The sequence below is a fragment of the Anomalospiza imberbis genome, chromosome 1, assembly GCF_031753505.1.
Source record: "Anomalospiza imberbis isolate Cuckoo-Finch-1a 21T00152 chromosome 1, ASM3175350v1, whole genome shotgun sequence".
NCBI lineage: Eukaryota > Metazoa > Chordata > Aves > Passeriformes > Viduidae > Anomalospiza > Anomalospiza imberbis.
The window spans coordinates 142,100,246-142,120,957 of NC_089681.1; the positions used below are offsets into that span (position 1 = coordinate 142,100,246).

General features: G+C 40.9%; 1 protein-coding gene across 9 annotated transcripts in view; it reads left to right on the plus strand.

Annotated features, from left to right (window-relative positions):
- Window positions 1-20,712, plus strand: part of DIP2C (disco interacting protein 2 homolog C) — a 309,412-nt gene that overhangs the window by 160,139 nt on the left and 128,561 nt on the right. For 6 of the 9 annotated variants that reach the window (XM_068174086.1, XM_068174067.1, XM_068174093.1 and 3 more), the window contains exons 2-4: window positions 5,571-5,642; window positions 8,206-8,373; window positions 17,554-17,664. In XM_068174086.1, the coding sequence (XP_068030187.1) occupies window positions 5,571-5,642; window positions 8,206-8,373; window positions 17,554-17,664 (351 nt within the window). The remainder of the gene's footprint in view (window positions 1-5,570; window positions 5,643-8,205; window positions 8,374-17,553; window positions 17,665-20,712) is intronic. The other 3 variants (XM_068174101.1, XM_068174110.1, XM_068174077.1) reach the window with 2 other exon arrangements.

Genomic DNA, 20,712 nt, shown 5'->3' on the forward strand with positions numbered 1-20,712 from the left:
TAAAAGACACTGGAAAAGAAAATTACTCCTGATATATATTTTTGTGTTCTTGTATGTGTTATGTGATATATTTGTGGAGCTCTGGTATCTCTGTACTTGCACCCTCCAAAGTGAAATCTTTTGTCTTTCAGCGTATTTTTGGGAGACCAGACAGGGAGACTGTCTGCATCATGAGTGGGAGAAGTAAATGACTCACAGTTCTCTTTATGAGGAGCTTTGTTTCATTCAAATCCCTCTTGCCAAGATGCTGACACTGAATTTGAGTCATCAGCAATAAACAAGTCATACAGAAAATTGAATCTTTAGAGGGCAGAAAATCATGGGCAAAGGAAAGACACTCACCAGTGAGCTCTGTGTTAGTGTGTGCTTGAGAGGAGTTATTGATTGCATTATTTCCCGTGGTGGATTTTTCCATAAGTGCCTTAAACTAATTCAAAGTCTCAGCCTGAAATTTCATTTCAAAAACATGTATGTGTAGTGAAAACAGCAGCATCAGTCAGGCTTCAAGATCATGGAGTATAAAATTGTTTTCACCACACTAAATCAGGTGATTTTGGTCCCTGGTTTTGTAATGAGCTTTTTACCTATGCTGTTTCATGAAAGGCTGAGATCAGTAAGAATTTTTGGCAAGTTCCAGGAAAAAAGATGTGAAATTTAGCTTGTATTGGGTTTTATTATTTCTTTTTCCTCCCCTGTATAATGCAATAATTTTGAATAAATTTACTTTATATATCATGGCAGCAGTTCTTCAGGACTGCAAGTGTTTGTTTTCAGAAGTGATAATAGATCAGCTAATAGGTATTTCAGTTGAAAATGAAACTTTTGTACTATATCAACTCTAAGAATTTTACTTTTGTGAAAGCAGTACAGCATCTTATTTTTCTGTGGTACTGCTGTTTCTAACCATTCTCAGCTTTGAAAGTGCAAATGCTTTAAAGAAGGGTGGAAATGCACAGATATTTTCATGTTTAATAACCTTCATATTTTCACATTTAATAACCTTCCCTTCAACAAAACACTAAGAAATCAATAATTTGCTGATTACAAAATGTGCCTTTTCATTTTTGGTTCAAGGTGTGATTCAGTGTAGGATATGACATACAAATGGATGGAATTGACTCATGGAGAGGCCCAGAAAGGGGATAGGATAATGGGAATGACTTCAACATTTGCAGGCATTTCTTGCTCCTCAAAGTGTCTTGCCCAATGTGGAGTGTCCTTAGGGGCTCTTTATTACCTGGTGCTCCTTTCTCGCTCGTGACGGGTTTGTGCTGTAGTTAAATTGCTCTGACCTGCCTGTCCCAGCTTTACACCTTTGTCTCTGTAATAGGGCAGAAATCCAGCACTTTGGAAAGAAAGAGAAAAACCCAGTAAATTTTCAAAGGAAACACAGGGTCGAATGCAAACAGTAACAGTTGTGATGAGCACAGTCGAATGAACTTACACTCCAGCGCGGCTTTGCTAAATATAGCTCCAGAAGACTTGTTGTCTGCGGGCGCTGGTGTCGGAGAGCATTGCCATCTGCAGCTGGGGAAGCAGCAGAAACAGGGGCACAAATCACAAATAAAAGAGATGGCAGTGGGATTACAGACTGCCAGAGCCCTGGTCCTGTACTCGGCTCAACTGGGCAACCTTGCTTCTTGGAGGGGTGGATGGTCTTTTGTTTGTGCTGTCCTTTTCACTGTAAACATGGCATTTTCCCTCTTGTGCCTCGAGAGACTCTCTAAGACTTAATAGAAGTGAACTTGTTTTGGTGAAAGAGGGTCAGTGTACTGCATGCCTGTTGTTCAGCAGGCCTTGGACAGCCAGTTTTAAACATAGAGAAAAGCAGGGTACATTTGGTCACTGTTGGTGCATTCAGGTCTCTCAGGCTTGTGCTTTGCTCTCCCCTGCTGGCCCTCGGGCACAGGACCCCTCCAGGGAATACACCTGTGGCCTCCCATGGTGGAAACCTGTCAGATCACCAGTGGAGGTGAGGAAGAAGAGAGCAACATGTCCAGGGAAAAAAAAAAACCCTGGAGAGTGCTGATGGAAACAGGAGTCTGAGATCCTTGGGTGCAGTGAAGTGAATGCAGCCTGGGAGGAAGGGAGTGAGAAGGGGGGCAGGGGCTGGGGACCAGCTGTGGGATGAAGCTGAGAAGTAGCAGAGCTGGACAGAGCACCTGGGAGCAGAGCCAAGGCCAGGGCAGAAGACAGGCAGGCAGGTAGAGCAGAGGCCAGCAGGGAGCTGCTAAATGGAGATGCCACCTTTCAGCTGTGTGGCTTTATGTGATGGTGTCTTGTCCCTGGGACACCCATCCTCAGAGTGCCCTGCAGCCAGGTGCTCCTTCTGCTCCCTCACGTCCTTAGTGCTGGAGTCTTGTCATCATCCATTCATCCATGGCCTGGCCTTTTCCTTAAACCCATTGCCAGCCTTGTCCCTGTGCAAGGAGATCTGAATTGGCAGAGGCTTTGGAGAGCGGGTAAAAAACCCCACGCATTCTGTCTGCTCAAAGGACTTTGTGGGTCTGATGGCTTTTCAAGAGAAGAGTTAGTTAAAACCAGAAAGGTACCATAAACCCTCTCTTCCTAGGCCAAGAAAGTATCATTCTAGTTATCCTGTTGATACTCTCAAGAAGCCCAAGACTAAATGCAGCATTGCACGGTGGAAGAACATGAGCCAGGTGGACCTAACTGGAAAGGGGTTTGCTCCTCAGATGATAGATGTAAAATTATCACATTCCTTTGCAAAGGAAGGAAGGACATAATCCAAAGGTCTTAGTATTGTGTTGAGAAAACTGAGTGAATGGTGATTTATGATAAAAGCTCGCCTAACCTTTGGTGAGCTATGCTTAGTATATATTTAGAGCTTACACAATGAGTTCAACATAGCTTTGAAATGCAATAGATTTACATATGTCATAACATTTTAATGGTTAATGAGCTATTGTTTATAATCTAAACTCAATCTACCTGAAAAAACACAAATGAATATGAATAGCATTAATCGTGATAAATAAAGCATAGTACTTCCCCAGAGTATGTGATACACTTGACTTCCTTCCACCTCAAAATGGTGAAAGTGATGCTACAATGAAAATTATGGAGATTTTATATTTTGCTTTTGCATGGTTTTTATAGTTGGTGACTTAGGAAATGATGGACATGATCATAGAAAGTTTAGTGATAATTCCAAATTAATTTGCTGTTTGCTCCTGGAAACTAAAATATTTCCATAAGAAATTGTCTCAAAACCTCATTTTATTGGTGATTTTTTTGGTGGTGTCAGTGGTCTGGGGAAGGAGTTACTGTTGTTTCTGCTCAGAGTAGTTCTTTAATAGTGAATTTCAGAAGAGTGAGTCTGGATACCAATTTGAATAAAAGATAATTACTGGCAAGAAATAACACTTGATTTTTATGTTTCCCAGTTTGGTGTCAAATGACTGGTTTCTGTCCTTTCAATCCATTAAGACAGTATAGGTTTATAAACTAGTGGAAGAAACTTTAAGGCAGGAATGGGTGCAGGTTGCATGAGCCATGTCTGGAATGTATAGCTTGAGGTATTGATTGGCATGTGTATGTACTACCATGTGAGTGGAAGAGTAACCAATAGTCAAGCACCTGTTGTTAATAGTTTCATATATAAAATGTCATTTCCAGCTTGCACATACCACAGAGGAGCTGTGGTTCTCCACAGGGTACCTCTGCTCTCCTAAAAGAGCAATAGTAAAATAAAAAAGCAAAATTTTTACTCAGGCTATGTCTGGAATGCGTGAGACTTTGGTGTTGAGCACAGGAAGTCAATAGTAATTTGTTTAGCAACAGTTTGAAAGAAAAAATTCTTCATATTTTATAATTTTCACATAAAAGCAAGCACATTTTTCATTGAAGCATTTTAATGAAGTGGTATCTATTGTCACTGTCTGGTTTGTGAGAAGCCAGTGATTACAGTGGAGAGGGAGCTTGTTTCACTAGCTTGAACACATGCCAAAAGTGTTCAAAATGGGAAGAAATGTGCTTGAAAAGTCAGTGGGTTTGAGCTTTAAAGGCTTAGGACCTCTTGCCAAGTCTGCCACTTCTTCCCTGTGTAAATACGGGAATATTATCATTTGAAGTGCTCCAGTCTCGCTCTCCTCATTTAAAAACACAGATATTTTAGCTGACTTCTTTTGTAGAGCAGTTTGAGATATGGTAGTGAAGTGTATAGGTGTTATTTTAAGGACTGATTTTGAAGCAAGGACGAGAGGTTGGCTCAGGACACTGGCAGAAAGATTTGGAGAATTTTGCCTTCTTATTGCTTACTGGACTAATTCCCAAGAAAAGGTGTTTCAGCAAGGCATAGCAGTTAAAGATGTTTTTATGTAGTTATTGATTTCAGACCAGCAGACTTTGGTGCTAATTTAGCACCCATTTGCCAGAGCAGCTGGGATTGGAATGAGTGTGTTTTTCCCTTAGCAAACGTTGTCCTTAGGTAAAGGTTGAGCGCAGGGATGGAGCAGCACAAACAGGCTCACGTTGCCATGTCCAGCTGGACACTACAGTCAAAGCTCCTCTTCTTGTGTTTTCCACCCTCTTAAACCCTCAGCCTTTACCAATATAGAAGTCTAATGTTGCAAGTGAGCTTTAGCTGCATGATGAGTCTCACAATAACAGATAGGCCTATTGATAGGGCAGGGAATATGATATTATTTTAAAAATCTTTGAATTGGAAAAGCTGACCTTCTTTTTAGTTTCTGGAGTAGCTTATATTGAACACAAGCATATATGCATGTACCGAATTCAATATTTAGCTCCAGAGTCAGGATTATATCTCTGCTTTGGTGCCAAACTTCTCACAAAATGTAAGAAGACTAAAAGAATATATTTTGTTCTACATGACTAATTATGCGTCATTTTTTGCTGGAAAACTTTTACAGAAAAATGGTTTTTAATCTTTATATTAAAAAAACATAGCTTAGCTGGGGAAGCTTGAGGCGCAGTGAAGTGTCACTTTAATTGAATTTAGGAAATACAGACGTTGGCCTCCAAATTTTTTTTTGATACTTAAGTGGAAAGCCAGACATAGGGTCTTTATGGAACTGTTTTCTAGTGGATCTGTTTTGGTTTTGTTTTGTTCCTGAGTACTGCTCAGAAACTAGCTAAAATATTTTTATTGCAGAAATGACATAGCAGCAGTTTCAAGTCTTTTGTGCCTTACATGCTCTACTAGAAAAATCCCATTAATGGTAGAAAATGCTAATCACTGATGTGTTTTGCCAGCCACTACAAGCCCACGCATTCTATATAATCCATTGTTTATTAACCTAATGAAGGTCATTGCAGCTTTTGAAAGCTTGTGTGCAGCATATCAAAATTATTTTAAAACTCCGTGCTGCTGAAATAAGTCAAGGTTGAGTATTTTCTTGTCAGAATGGCTCTGGCCTAAGCTGAGTTTTTTCTGGGTAGAATGATTATTCTGTGCTTTTCATTTGTTCATTCTAATTGTCAGGACAGATGAACAGTGCAGTGGCTAAGCTGATGGTGCTGCCATTAAGAAGCTAGACCCTGTCTTTATCCACATCTTATTGATTATCCTTTTCTTTTCTTGGCAGGTGACATCACACAGAAGGGATATGAAAAGAAGAGATCAAAATTAATTGGGGCCTACCTGCCACAGCCTCCCGGTATGTGTATCTGTGCTTGTGATATATGAAGATGTCAAGTGTACTGATAGTTGCCACTGTAGAAATCTACATCTCTGAAGAAATAGATGTGGCAAAAACAAAGCTATTGTTATGCAGAATAAGCTTATTCCATCCATTTTGTGTGTATTCTTATATATATGTCTGCTTTGATGTGTGTGTACATTTTTTACATATGTTGGTGTGGGTTTGGCAGTCATGTCTGGAAAATTAAATCAGCCTAGGCTTGTTAGAGAGGTATTGTTTGTTGGAAGGAATGCAGGAATCCAAAGGAAAACCTAATGTCCTAACTCATTAACATCTCAGCCATGTGAAGTTTTCTGAACAGAAGTATGCAAGAGTGGAAGAGAACCTTGGATCTTTGTAACTTCCTCCATTTCTGGGCTTCCTGTCCACATGTCACTTTTGAAGATACTAGAGAGTCCATCAATATCCTTAGAGTTCAGCTTGTCCTAAGGCGTGTGTGCAGCTGACTTTTTACACAGACCTGGTTTTCGTATTAAGGGATAGGCTGCATGCACTTGCCCAAAAGGTGTAAATGTACCTTCAAACTAAATTTAATAATGTATTGCATAATTGAATTTATTTCATATATGCGTATAAGAACTTTCCAGAGTTGTTTTACTCTTGTGAGGCGCTGGATCACAAAGTTCAATGTGTAGTTGTAAGCACTGGTGTAGACCTCTCTTCTGTCTTGGTCTCAGAGGAGTGTGCCCATACATTCCTGGTCTCACTGACCTTACAGAGGCTCCACTTAGGCTTGGCTGTTCTCTGAGCCTTGTTTTTGTTGAAGACCTCAGCACTAGTTTCTCCTTCTTTTTCAAAATCCTTCCTTTTTAGTGGAATTGATGGGGTTTTATTTAAACTGCTGATATGTGAAGGCACTGCCTTGTTCTCTCTTCATTAGGTTTGTATATCTATTGTCTAGCTCCATAGCAGAATGCTGATTTTGTGCCTTTGGATTTCACGTGGTCTGCTCCATTGATGGGAACTCCACAACAGAGATCAGTGTTACAGACACCTCTGTTTTCTGAAGTGATACAGCCTGGTTTGAGGGTGTCTGTGACATTCCTGAACCACTGGGAGCCTTAGAGAGTGAAGCAAATCAAATCAACAGAATTACAATACCAGAGGTGCAGTATATTAAATTTCTGGGTATTTATTGGTCCAACACAACTATCAGACATACATTAGTCTTCACAGCTGGTTCTCATGAGACCTGCTTAGATTTGCTGGGTTATGGAGAGTCTCACAGCAGTCCTCAATTAAGCGGCACAGTTGCTACCAGAATCTGTTTATTTTTTCAGTTGTTACTCTCCTTTCTCCAAGCAAGCAAATAGAGCTGTTTCTCCAGAAAACTCACAGTCCTCTGGTCAAACTATATCCATGGGTGAAACTGCTGGGGATTCATATGCATGTAATGATGAAAGAGAGAACATGGAGAACCCTCACAGATTTACCTTTCAAGGTCTCTACTGTGGTACTGAAGTTTTGCAGTCTAAGGAGAAGCAGAGGGATCTCTGTAAGCCAGTCCTGTGGTGAGGTCCATTCAATAATTTGAAGAGGTCATGATTGAGAATATAGCTGACTTAGAGCTGTTTTAAGGATGGGACAAAATGGAATGAACATTTGCTGCTCACCAAGTTGCTGGGAAATCCCTCACAAGGAATATGAAATATAGATGTGAAGATAATAAGATCAAGAAAAACAAAGTATTGAAATATTGTCCGCTGTTTCCTTGTAAATATATTAAGCTCAATCATTTAGCTGATGGCTAAATGGATTATTTTATTGTAGTGGAAGAAACTGCTTCTGCTGTATTAAAGTATTTTCCTCCATAAATGGATACTATTTGTGCTTGGGTCTTTTGCTGTCTTTGTACTTTTTGTTTGTTTTGTTGTGTTACCTTTTGGACAAAACTTGAAATGGTTTGATTTGATATAATCCTCCTAAGACCTTATTCATCTGAATGGCTTTAAGTCCCTGCTCACTAGGAAGGGGGAGATGAATCCTTTCCAAGAAGAATTAGGATGACGGAACAGATGCTGCATTTTGTAAGCCTCTGTTAATATCTCAACAATCACATATATGACCAATTAGCCTTTAAAAAAAAAAAAATTGTAAGCTGTTTTGATGGGGAACGCAAGAATTTATAAGCTGTGACGGACTTGGATCTTGGTGGTATAAGGGAATAGAGGTTTTGGAGATATTTTAAACCAGTATGGAAACGGACATCATTTTTGCTGGGATGGGAAAGGGTAGGAATATGCATTCTGTGACTGCATTCAACAAACTAAAGGAAATCCAAAGGCATTTCCCCTCTGCTGGGACATCCAGTACTCCCGCTGCACCTTTGCTAACACTCCTAACGCCCATGTTGGCAGAGTGGAACATCGACCCGCGTTGGCTCCGTGGGTGTCCTGTGGTGTCTGTGCGTGCGTGTGCGTGTGTGCTCTACTGCATGGGGGCAGCAGCTCCACTCGTTGCTGTAACAAATGTAAAAAAACTAAACGTGAATTAATTAGTTTTTTTCAACTTGTTACAGCAGCGAATGGAGCTGCCGCGGTACGGTGTAGACTGCAACACAGTGAAGGAGCTGCCAGAAGAATGCTCCGCACTGCCAACATTGGTGTCTGTGACATCCGGGAAGCGGCCGCTAGAGAGAGAGCAGCCAGCACAGCAGGAAACCGGCCTCTCTTTTATTTTCGTTTTGGTGAGCACGATGAATGTATCTTTTCCAGTCCGTATCTGTATATAACTGTGCCTCATCTGGAAGCCTCTGGTAGATGCCTACATCAGTAGGATGGACATGGGGCTGCCAGTTGCAAGGCAGGACAACCAAAGGATGACATTTGGAAGGCCGTTGCTGACTTTCTCTGCCTAAGAGTGAAGTGATGGGAAGGGAGAAGGAATAGCTCTTCTTAGTAACATTTGAACGTATTAACACTTCTCTAGCTTCCATACCATGGATACTTTGGAGGAGATTGCATACAATAAGCTGGTGAAATACAGGAATGCATGTGTTTCTAATTCCCTTTCTGGCACTGCCTTTTTACAGTGCTCTAAACAGGCCCAAGCTCACCAGATTCTGGAGGAAGTAAAAGTCTAAGCACCCCTAGTTCTATGCTATTTTCAAGTAGAGATTGCTGCCTGAGCTCTGCTCACATCCAAGCCATTCAGAAGCAGACTGACTTCCAGGAACAGGCATCAGGCTGGTAGAGCAGGCTGAAGGAAGAACATTCCTCAGGGTTACATCTCTGCAAGGCAAGGCATGACTCCAGCCATGCCTATAGAACTGTGGCCTTCCCAGATACCCATCCCTCTGGCAAGACCTGTGGCTGGTGGCAGGCATTCTCCTTTATTCTTCCTGCATTTGTAGCAAGGCTGTAGAGGATCCACAGCCCCTCAAGACACCAGATTTTCTCTTGCCAACCATGTGGAGGACATCACACTCTAGCCTGTGTGCTTGTCCACACTCGCACAGGCTGTCCAGACATGTTGTAAGAGATGGCTAGAGGGAAGATAAGATTTACAGTTCTGTCAGAACAAGACATACCTGTAAAAAGATTGTCTATTTCAGAAACCCTTCTCCACTCATTTTCAAACCAATTTGCTGTAGTTCTATGGAGGAAACTTATATTGGATTCTGACTGTGTTTGTATTTCTTCTCTTACACAGGGCTGCTCTAGGTCAGGTTCCCTCAGTCTGACATGGTTAACTTCCTCTGCCTCAGATTTTTGCAAAATGGGAAGGATTTAATATAAATTGCAATTCCAGGTTTAACAGTATTAGTGATATTAAAACATGTGATAAATGTTTCCAGTGAAAGGGCTGCAGAATATATGAACAGACAAACACATATCATCTTTTTGTCATGCTTATTGGCATGCTGTCATTTTAGAAAGGGAGAACTGTTATTTTTCAGGAGTGGGATTAATGGAAGGTAAAGCCAGGCAACCATGTGGTCGATAGTCCTCCAGGTGATGTAGGAGCTGGCTCTTAGGTTCCCTGTTTCTGACAGGACAGTCCCAGAGAGCGTATTGTCACATGCTGTACAGCAAACCTGCAGTGACACACAGGGGATGTGCCAGATCCACTGCACATCTGCAGGCTGACTCTGCAGTGCATGCACAGTGGGTCTGACACATCCAGATGCTGCAGAGACTGCACATATGCAAAGGACATTTGTACTATTCCAGCCAGGCTGTCAAACATCCAGAAATCCAGAACGGATATGCTGCATTTGGCAGTGTTAATGGGAGAATGGATGGGGGAACCCCCTTTTTCTTTCCCATTAAATCCCCACCTGCTTTAAGTCAGGGAGACAAAACTACAGCTTTGTTTTCTCAAGATGCTTTCTCAGGATGTGAGTTTGTAGCTGGAGATGTTCTGTGTGCAAAGCAATTTTTCTTTTCTTAGTGGGCCCTTGTGTCAGACATCTAAAAATAATAGTGAATCCAGACCTTTATATCTGTACATATCTCCCAGTCCCTCTTGTGTGGTGACCTTTCTCTTACTGCCTCTGTAGAGGAGCCATGACATCTAAGAGTGAACAGGGATTTATTTCTGAATAACCTTCTGAATTTTATCTTGATTTGATCATTCAGTTCTGGGTAAGATAACATGGACAACTGCATGCACATTATAAACAGAAACTATCCCTATAAGAAAAAATAAAAACAACTTAATTACCTGTATTCCCCATAAGCTGTGGTTTTACCCAATTCGCTTCCAGTGTTTTACCAGGAAATTTGATTATTCATTCACAGACAATGTTGTTATCAATTAAGCATTGCTTCTAACAGCTCAGACATGGGGGGTTCATTCTCTCTTAATCAAGTGTTGTGTCTCCACTAGATTGCTTTCTGTAATTTCCCATCATTGGTGCCACCAGTGTAGCTCTATTTGTAGTGCAACCATGTGGACCAGTCATCAGTGCTTTATTTATTATGGTTAATAAATCTGTGAGATGTGGTGCTTAAAAGGCACCTGCTGCTCCTTTCACATGCCTAGAGACAGATCCCTGCACCTCCTGCTGCTGGAGCCCCAACAGAACCAGCCTGGGAACATTTCAAGCTATGCAGGGCAGAGAAGATAATACATTTGTGCAGAAGATCCCTTTGCCGTATGAAAAAATAATTTTCTGTAGAATTACAGGAACAAATTTCCATAGCCTCTTTTATTAGCATGACACATATATTATGTATCTGTTCTCTGTGCATATATTTGCATACTTTCTATGTGTATGTGTGCATGCCTTTGCTTTCAGCTATTCCTGCTGCTAAGTCTTAAGGTAGTCCAAGTAAACTTGGTGATTAGAATTTCATTTTTTCTTCCACAGACATTATTTGTATTGCAACATTATTTGGATTGCAAGGATTGCGAGGAAATATTTAAACAAAATTTGATTCTGAAAAAGTACTCTCATGTATTAATTTTATTAATACTAGCAAGTATTCCTATCACATCTGCCTTCCAAATTCTCAAAGGTCTTACCAAGGGATAACCATGATGGGGCATTTCAAAGAGTGCATGTGTGTTGAGAGCATGGATCTCTTTGAAAGGCATGTGCACAACCCTGGACACACGTAGGCACATCCCTGAAACAGTGTGGCAGATGCTTCACAGATGAGAAACTATAGCACACAGACAAACCCCTAGTAAGTCTTGAGCTTAAAAAAGAGTTTGGTTTTGAATTGGTGGATACCCACAGAGCTTAGTTTGGATAAAAATGAAGGTATTGAAAGCCTCTGAGAAGTACCCCTTGAGGCCATCACTTAAATATGATGGTTACTGTTTTGGTTTTGCCACCATGACTGAGAGTCCAGTTAACATTTTATAATTCTTTGGGTTTTTTATGGCATCTCTGTTTTCTATCCTGTACCAAGACCTCATAATATTAAACCTTGTTCAAACACAGAGCAAAAAATACCTTCCTTCACTTTTCACTAATGAGTACATGATGAAATCAGTTAGTAATGCAGGTACTGGTTTCAGCACTTGGTGTAATGTTTTTTGGGTGGAGGATATTTTTAGTACACATCAGAGTTGGTATATTTTTCAAAGAATTTGAAGATTTCAGAGGAAATATCTGTTGATGTTCCTGGAGGCCATCTGCAGAACATAAGAGCATAGGAGGAAACATGAAAGTGTTGGTCTAAAATCTTACAAATGGGTGAGAAAAGGTGTCTCAGTCAGAGGTGAACAATAGAGGGTAAAAAGGAAAAACACCACTCAGGGTGTTGGGTGCCACTGTCAAAATGACCGACTGCTGGAATTCACAATGCTGCCTACATTTGCCTGCAGTGTGATTTGACCAGCCCATTGGTGATTTGCTTTGTGAATAGGTATTCTTTTACATATTCTCCAAAAAGAATCATTAAATGGGACATTGAAGTTGTGGAAAGGAAAATGGAAACCAAACATCACATAGCCTCTGGAGCTGTAATGTAATGTCCACCATCACTGGGATAATAGAGAGAAAAAAAGAAGTGTGTGATATCCATGCTAAGTTTGAATACAAAGCTAAACATTTCAAGGAAATGCTGGAAGGCAAAATTGAGATTGTAATAATGAAATAAAATTTGAAGTATGTGCATTAAGTCAGACCAAGCGTAAGCTCACCTGTGAAGGAACACTTTTAATTAAACAAATCTAATCAGAAATTACATTTTTTCAGATTTATCTAGCAAAATGTGGCTCCACTTTCCTGGATGTCTTTGGTTAGAAGTATTGCATTTTAAGTCTCCCCTGGCTTATCCAGTGAATTCTTTACTTAGTTGTACATTTGATGGGAAGAGTGAAATGCCACACTAAATAACGAGTTCCATGGGGATAGTGTGACATTTAGCATGTTGGCAAAATATACTGTGTGTTCATACCTGGATTTACTTTTAAAGCTGAGCCATCAGCCATTGAATAGAAGCTCAGGAAATACTGTGAAGGGAAGATAAATACTGTTTCTTAAAACTGCACTGCAGGCACTGTGTGCCTTCCTTCCCACTGGCCCTGGAGTTGTTTGGTTTATCCTACAGCTCTCTCTCCTGGGGGCACACATTGTAAGTTAGTTTTAGAACAATAAATGTAGCCTCTGTCTATGAATGCCTTCTATTTCTTGTCAGTTAGACATTTCAGCTTTTAAATATTTTTAGATTCAAAAATTTGGCACAGACATAGGAATAAGAGATACATCAAAGCAGCTTGTCAGCTGACATTAAGGAGATGATTGTCCTTTGTTGGAGAGGGCAGTGAAGCTATTGCCATGTTATCAGCACATAGTGTTGCAATTTAGCTACAAAAAGAAGTAATAAAGAAAGGAGGAACAAGGAGGTGAAGGGGAAAAAATTTAGAAGAGTTGAAACCTTCTTCCAGCTGACAGTTTTGTATGTTCCATGCACTTAAAAATGAAGCTATCCAGCTTGTAGTGGTTTTGCTTAAATAGCTTTACTGAGGCTCTTGCATTTTTAGCTAAATTCAGTCAAAACAGGATCCAGCTTGCAGATTAGGATTTGTAGAATGATATATCTGCATTAAGTTGTCTGCCTATGAACTTTATATTTATGCTTCCATTCTTATGTGAAGAGATATAGTTAATTCAGCTGATGATACCCAAAGAGCTTTTCAGTTTATTCCAAAGCAGATACCTCCACTGACCACTTGCACAGCTCTCAAGGCTTCATTGGACTTACAGAGTTGCCTGAAGATGGGTGTCTGGTACTGTTCAAGACTTCTTACGGTACTGGAGACATCTGCACAGAGTGAGCACACATAAAACAGGACTTCAAGGAGACAATGCCATTCTGGCCCAGCCGGGTATCACAGTCCACAACATCTGCAAAGAAATTTGACACCTTTGTTTAGAGTCCTGAGTTCTGGTCTAGGTCACTGTTTTTCATAATGGGAGATTAGCTTAAGCACCTTCTTGTAGACACCTAAATATAGGTGTCTTAGTAGCTTGAGTTTGTGTAGGAACATGTCTCTGCTCCAGTGCACCTGCTGATGCCTGTGTGTATTGTGATATCCATGAAGCATGGATTTCTAAGCCTCTCATATAAAATAACTGTTCCAGGCATATACATTTTCCTGAAATTCTTCATGACTTGCAAAGGGTCAATGGCTAGTGCTAATCACGCTTACCTGGTAAAGTCCTGCTTCAGCTGCAAGACTGGGTTAGACCATGGTGTTATTTAGAATTATGCCACTTTGACAGTGGCTGTGAATGTGTCTGTGCACAGGGCAGTGTCATGTCACTGACCTTTCTCTCAGGAAAGCCATTCATTGCTTTACCACCTCCTTAAATTTAGGAATCGATCCAAGTATGGATTTCAAGCCATTACGCCGCCGATTCACAAACACGTCTGGGCAAAGCTGCACTTGAACAAGCATTAGCACTTAACTCACAGACCCTTGTGCTGGCTGTGAAAGCTATCAATTCCTTGGGTTTAGTTATGTTCAGAAGTAGTAGTGAAAAAAAAATATATTCTTGTTACTGCACTATACTGCTAGAGCCTTCATGGAGGTGAACAATTTGGCTGTTAACACCACTTTGTTATTTGTGGCAACACTTCACTGATTTCATGGTACTCATTATTCTGCATGGCTTTTACTCCCACCCATTGCTCAGGAATGGCAGTGTGTAGGTTCTTGCTATTGTGTCCTTTGTCTCACACCATTGCTGGTGCCGTGGGAGCCAGCGGGTGCACAGGAAGCCAAGATGTGAGTCCAGGCAATCCAGCTCATTCCTGCTCCAGCCCCTTCAGTAGAGAACTGTCATCCAGTTCCTTGCTGTCTCTCCAAAGTGGGACACTGCTTTCTGGTTTTTCACCCTAGAGGAACATAAGGCAAAGAGGTGTCCCCACAGTTGGCTGATGCAGAGCCTTCTTCTTTTATTTTAGCACACAATTAACTTACTCATCTTAACTGGTGTTGTCAGTGAGCCAAGTTCACATGTCCTACTCCACTCTTGGGCAGAGATTTATTCACTGTTTATATATATATGGGTAAGTAGAAAGTAAAGCCATCAAATGATCCCCCAGATCTCATAAGACATTTTGATATTCTCATTTAGTTTTCTATTTCCTTAAATGACTACTGGTGCAGGATGATGAGTTGGGGCTCCCTCTTTCCTGACTATATGAAGAAACTTCATGTTGCCCACTGGGTCAGAACTGACTTAGTTAAAACAAACAGATGTATACAAAGTAGAAGGAAATGAAACTTGCTAAAGTGTCTCAGTTTTACGATTAGATGAGCTGCTTAATGTATCTGTAGTAAAAACACAATCTCCATAGTGAGCTGGAGGAGAGAAGAGCCCTTGGCAGTGCTGGGGAGTGCTGTGGGCAGCAGCATTGCCTGGCCAGTTGGGTGTCCTGCTGTTTTTTGCCATGGCAGGGTCAGTGTTTGATGTTATCTTGTGTGCACTGTTTATTTTGCACCTGGAAAAAGATGTTTGTGTACTGCCCACAGCTGCAGAAAAGGGACTGAGATACTTGAGGTGTCTCACAGTCACTAAGCCAGGAGAAGGAAGCCTCAGACTTGAATGTGTTATTGCCCAATGGCTTTCAGGTCAGCCTGGAAGATCTCCCTCCTACAGCAGTTGTGTACCTCTGAAACTGATGCTTTTCCCTGGAATTTAATTTTCCCTAGATGTTTCTAAAGCCTATTGCATGTGGTTTTGTTGTTTGGAAGATGCAGTTAATCCCCTTTTCCTGTATGATCATGATGTTGTACTGCAGTGGCAACATCTCAATTATCTTTCTTGGTTTTTCTCCACGTGCCATTGCCCTAAACAAGTCACTTGCCGTGGGAAATGTGGCACTGCTTTTTCTTAGCAAAACCTCTGTCACACAGCATCAGTGTTAGGTGCAGAATTTTTGGGTGTGTTTTTGTAGGATTTTTGTGAATATATGTGATTTCCAGAAATTATTTCATTCCTGACAATGTAGATAAGGACTGAGATGAGTAATGGTGCTTAGCATCTCATACAGACTGAAACATAATTTTTGGAAAAAATTCAGTCAAAATTAGTTTTATTATTAACTGTATATTGCTAATTTTCAGGCTTGCCAAATAAAGAAGGAAAAATTCTGAATATAAAAGGGAGGAGAAAGTATTTATTATGATATATAAAAAGGAGTAGAAATACTCCTTTTGATTATTTCAGTGATTTAGAAGTCAGGTTCACCTGACTGAAAGAATATTAAGGAAAATGAGAGCAGGTGAAATTATGCAGTACTATAGTATGGAGACAGAGGAGTTAAATGAATATATTTTATTTGATTTAAGAGAGTGAATTATTAATCACAATCTGAGTAGAGTAAAATTTATGGATTCATTCTGTCTTGTAGGCGCCTATGAGATTTTACTCCAAGCATTTTTTTTAGCCAACCAGCCATTTCTTCACAAAATCAAAGCAGACTTGACATTGCTGATAATCCAAAGATTTAAGAGAAAAGCTGGATTTCCAGTGCAGTTTTTTTCACAAAGAAATAAGCATACAATGCCAACTTTTTTCAAAAGATGCTTTTTTAAAGAGTCCATTGAAACCCAACTGAGACTGACTGAAGTAATCACAGTATTTTTGGTTGGTCTGTAGTCTACATAAAAATTCTTGTTTCCACAAGAAACAAGACTCTTATCCCTCTTATCCCTCTCTAATAAGCTGGCATTGAACCATTTGGAAATAGTAGTGGAGAGTTTTTACATTATGTTTTAATTGAAAAATATGAGCATAATTCCAAGCATTGTTTTGTTGAATCCAATTTCAAGTTATTAGTCCTACATTTGAGCCCTAAGTGCAAGGGGCCTTGTGTTCTTACAGTTACGCGTAGTGTGTAAATACTTCTTAAAGGTAAAAAATTGTAGGAAAGAATCGATTTAATTTTGTCAGGTTCCTCCTGTTCTTTACTCCTGTGCATCACACACCCAAGGCTCTGTGCTTTGTTGGCTCAAAGCTGAATGCATCAGCTGGGCTTGTCTGCTCAGGTTCTTCTCTGGAAGAGAGCAGGGAGCCACATCATGCATCTGTAATAGATGCAGGTTTGCTTTCTTTTCCTATTGTTTGAACTTTCCTGCTTAAGTCATTGCCTTCACTCTTCTCTGGAAGTTGTCAAAGAACATCAGTTCCTAGAAGTGTTGATATATAATGCTGCTGTTATATTACTACTGTAGTTTAAGAAGTTTTCAAGAAAATACTATTTTTTTAAAAAAAGCAAATTCACTATGGGAAAGGGATTAATAAAAGGTTTGAATCTTAAAATACCAGATGTTTAGGCTCAGCATATTCAAATGCTGCAGGTTTACAAGGCTATTTTTGTTGTTTTGTTGGAACAGGCTACTCTTTTCAGCCTGGTTTGGTGCAGTTATAGTTTACTTTTTGACCATTGGTAGGTAAAAGTGACTATAGATATTACTATAGTTTCCTTCCCGCAGGACCTAGTTTCCATAGGTTAGTATTGTGTTGTCACCAGCTGACACCATCCAACCAGATGAGGTTTTAGATGATACACACTAAGTTTTCCTAGGAATCATTTTGCAGGAAGATTTAAATATCCATTGCAATGATGTCTGCCTTTATTAGTTCATTAAAATATTTCCTAAATATTACTTCATGAAAATTCATTTGTTTGTGAAATAAAAAATGCCAAGCTTACTGTCTGTTTGCTCTTTCTATGTTGTCCATGACCCTGGAAAAAAAGTTTTTTAGAGAGAACCAGGAAAATGTCCACATCAGAAAATCTGACCAGAGGCAAGTAGTGTGTAACCAATTGACACAACACGCTTTAGGCACTGAATATTCATTCAGTTTATGCTAGTGTATGCTGAACTCCTTCTCACTATAAATCTTGCAAAATTCAATCAGAATGAGCTGTTTGGTTTTTTTTCATTAATGCAGGGGTGGACCAGGCGTTACCACAAGAACGTCGAACTCCTGTCACTCCGTCCTCTTCCTCTCGGTATCACCGTCGCAGGTCCTCAGGGTCACGGGATGAGCGCTACAGATCAGGTGAGTGGGACTGAAGACCCCAGAACTGGAATGAAAATTTGAAAAGTCTTGTTCTGTTCCTCACTTTTTTAAAAAGAAGCTTGTTGGGAACTCGTGCAGCTCTACATGGCAAACATTCATTGTGCGGATAGAGAGGCACTGTCCAAGCGTGCAGGGGTGGAGTTATGAAGCCAAGATACATCTGGAACCGGATCTGGCAGTGAGTGTGAAGGGCTGCAAAAAAGCCTTCAACAGGCATATTAATACAAAAGGGAAGAGTAGGGACAACATGGTCCCACTGCTGAATGGGGCAGGAGACCAAGGTGACAAAGGGCATGGAAAAGGCCAAGATAATTAATGTATCCTTTGCCTTGGTCTGTGCTGATGATATTTGAGTTCTGGAAACCAAGGCATTTGAGACCCATGGGAAAGTCTTGAGCAATGACAACCTACCCTCTGTGCAGGAGAATTGGGACAGGGAATATTTGAACAAGCTGAACGAGTAGAAGTCTGTTGGACATGATGGGGATGTATCGCTGACCAATGTGAGTCCTCTTTCAACTCCTTAAAAGTTATGTGAGTCAGGGGATGTTTCTGCAGACTGAGAGAAAGCAAGTTCATTGCTGTCTTCAGGAACAGCAAGAAATAGGATCTGGGAAACTACAGGTCAGCCAGACTCTTCTCGATCTCTTGAGCAGGTGGTAGAGCAAATAATGCTGGAAGCACTTTTTAAACACATGAAGGACAAGGTGGTGATTGGGAGTAGACAGCATGGATTTACAAAGTTCTCTTAGTAGCTTGGTAAATTCATGCTTGATCAGCCTAATGACCTTCTACAATGAGATGACTTCCCTGGAGGTTGAAGGAAGAGCAGTGGAAGTTGGATGCCTTGCCTTCAGTGAGGCTTTTGGCATTATCATAACATCCTCCTTGACAAACTGGTGAAATATGGATTAGATAAGTGGACAGTGAGGTGGTCTGAAAATTGGCTGAAATTGAGTTCAGAGTGTTGTGATCAATGACACAAAGTCCAGCTGGACACCAGTCTCTGATGGTACTGCAGGGAGTGAATACTGGCTCCAGTACCCCTTCATAGCTTCCTTAGTGACTTTGCAGGTGAGATGGTGCCCTCTTCACACACTGGCAGATGATACTAAATTGGAAGGAGCAGTTGATACAGCACACGTGTAATGCCATTCAGAGGGATCTGGGCAGCTCTGAAACTTCTTTACTCTTACCTTTGAAGGTGTGACTGCATGTACTGCATGTACTGCATGTACTGCACCCTAACAGGATGAAGGGTAGGTGTGTTCAGCTGTTGTTTGAATTGCTTCAGGGGCTGCTGCAATATGAGCATCCTTCCCAGACAGCAGCCTGAGGCCACAGACTGGTTTATCTGGTGCTGCCTCTCTTGCAGCTGCAGAATTTGGGAGCCGTAGACAGCAGCACCCACCAGCCTTGGTGGCAGAGAGACCCTGGTGAACTGAGAGTCAGAAGCCAGGGCCTGATGGTTATGGAGGGTCTCGAGAAGAGTAAATTTGACTGTGGAGGCTCTGGATTGTGTTTGAGAGATGTCTCTTGCTGGATGCAGTTAGACTCATTCAAATACGAAAAAAAAATTGATGGAAGCCTAAGAAAAAGCTTTTTTTTCTCCATTGGCACAGGTTGCCAAGAGAAATTGTGGTGTCTCCATTCTTGGAGCTATTCAAACCCCCACTGGATGTGGCTCCAAGCAATGTGCTGTAGATGACCCTGCCTAGAGCAGGGAGTTGGACTGGATGGTCTCCAGAGATTCCTGCTGACCTACTCCAGTCTGTGGTTCTGTGGCACAGCTGACTTTTACTGTACTGATTCTAGTTTGGTAATACTGTAAGAAAAATATTTAATTTGCAGCATAGCAAGTTGGGAACATCATTATGCCCTAAATAGAAGCACTGATTAAAGGAAGACAAAATTAATTTCAGAGCTGAACAGAAGGGTAATAACTCATTTCCAAGTGAATGGGATCCAACTTTCTTCGTGATACTGCTCCAGATAAAACACAAAGTGAAGGAAGTGATTGGTTTAAAACTGGTTTATAATGGCTTCTCACAACAAGAAAGACATTGAAGTGTTGGAGCATGTCCAGAGAAGGGCAGTAAAACTGGCAAAGGGTCTGGAGCAGCTGAGGGAGCTGGAGGTGTTTGCCCTGGAGAAAAGGAAGCTCTAGGAGACTTTATCACTCTCTACAACTCCCTGAAAGGAAACTGGAGACAGGTGGGGTTCAGCCTCTCTTCACAAGTAACAAGAGATAGGACAAGAGAAAATGTTGTGCCAGGAGAAGTTTAGATTGGATATTAGGAAAAAAATTCTTCACCAAAAGAGTTGTCAACCATTGGAACAGGCTGCCCAGGGAAGAGGTGGAATGACCATCCCTGAAAGTGTTCAAAAGGCATGTGGATGTGGCACCTGAGGATGTGGTTGAGTAGTGAACACAGTGGTGCTGGGTTGATGGTTGGTTTGGATAATGTTATCTTTTCCAACCTTAACAATTTTGTGACTCCATAAAGGAAAAGTGAGCTCTGAAACTTCTTTACTCCTACCTTGGAAGGTGTATTTAGGCAGAATGAGGGAGCCGTAGACAGCAGCACCCACCAACCTTTGTGGCAGAGAGACCCTGGTGAGCTGAGAGTCAGAAGCCAGGGCCTGATGGTTATAGAAGTTCTCGAGGAGAGTAAATTTGACTGTGGAGGCTCTGGATTGTGTTTGAGAGATGCCTCTTGCTGGATGAAGTCAGACTCATTGTGCTGACACAACTGGAAAATTGTGGAGAACTCCTTATTAAACCTTTTGTAACATATCTCTGGCTCATTCCATTAGTCACAGAGCTTGCCAGTCCCATTTAAAGGAAAATTAAATGATAAATGTGACAGAGAAAGTTCATGTGTGTCCAGACCATTCTGATAAATTTTTAAACCTCCCTCCTCCCCTCAGAAACCCTGGGTTCATACTGTAGATGTTGCCAATTTTCTGTTGAATAATGGTTGCGGTATCTGCGTAATAATCCTTGATATATAAGCTCCTAGAAGC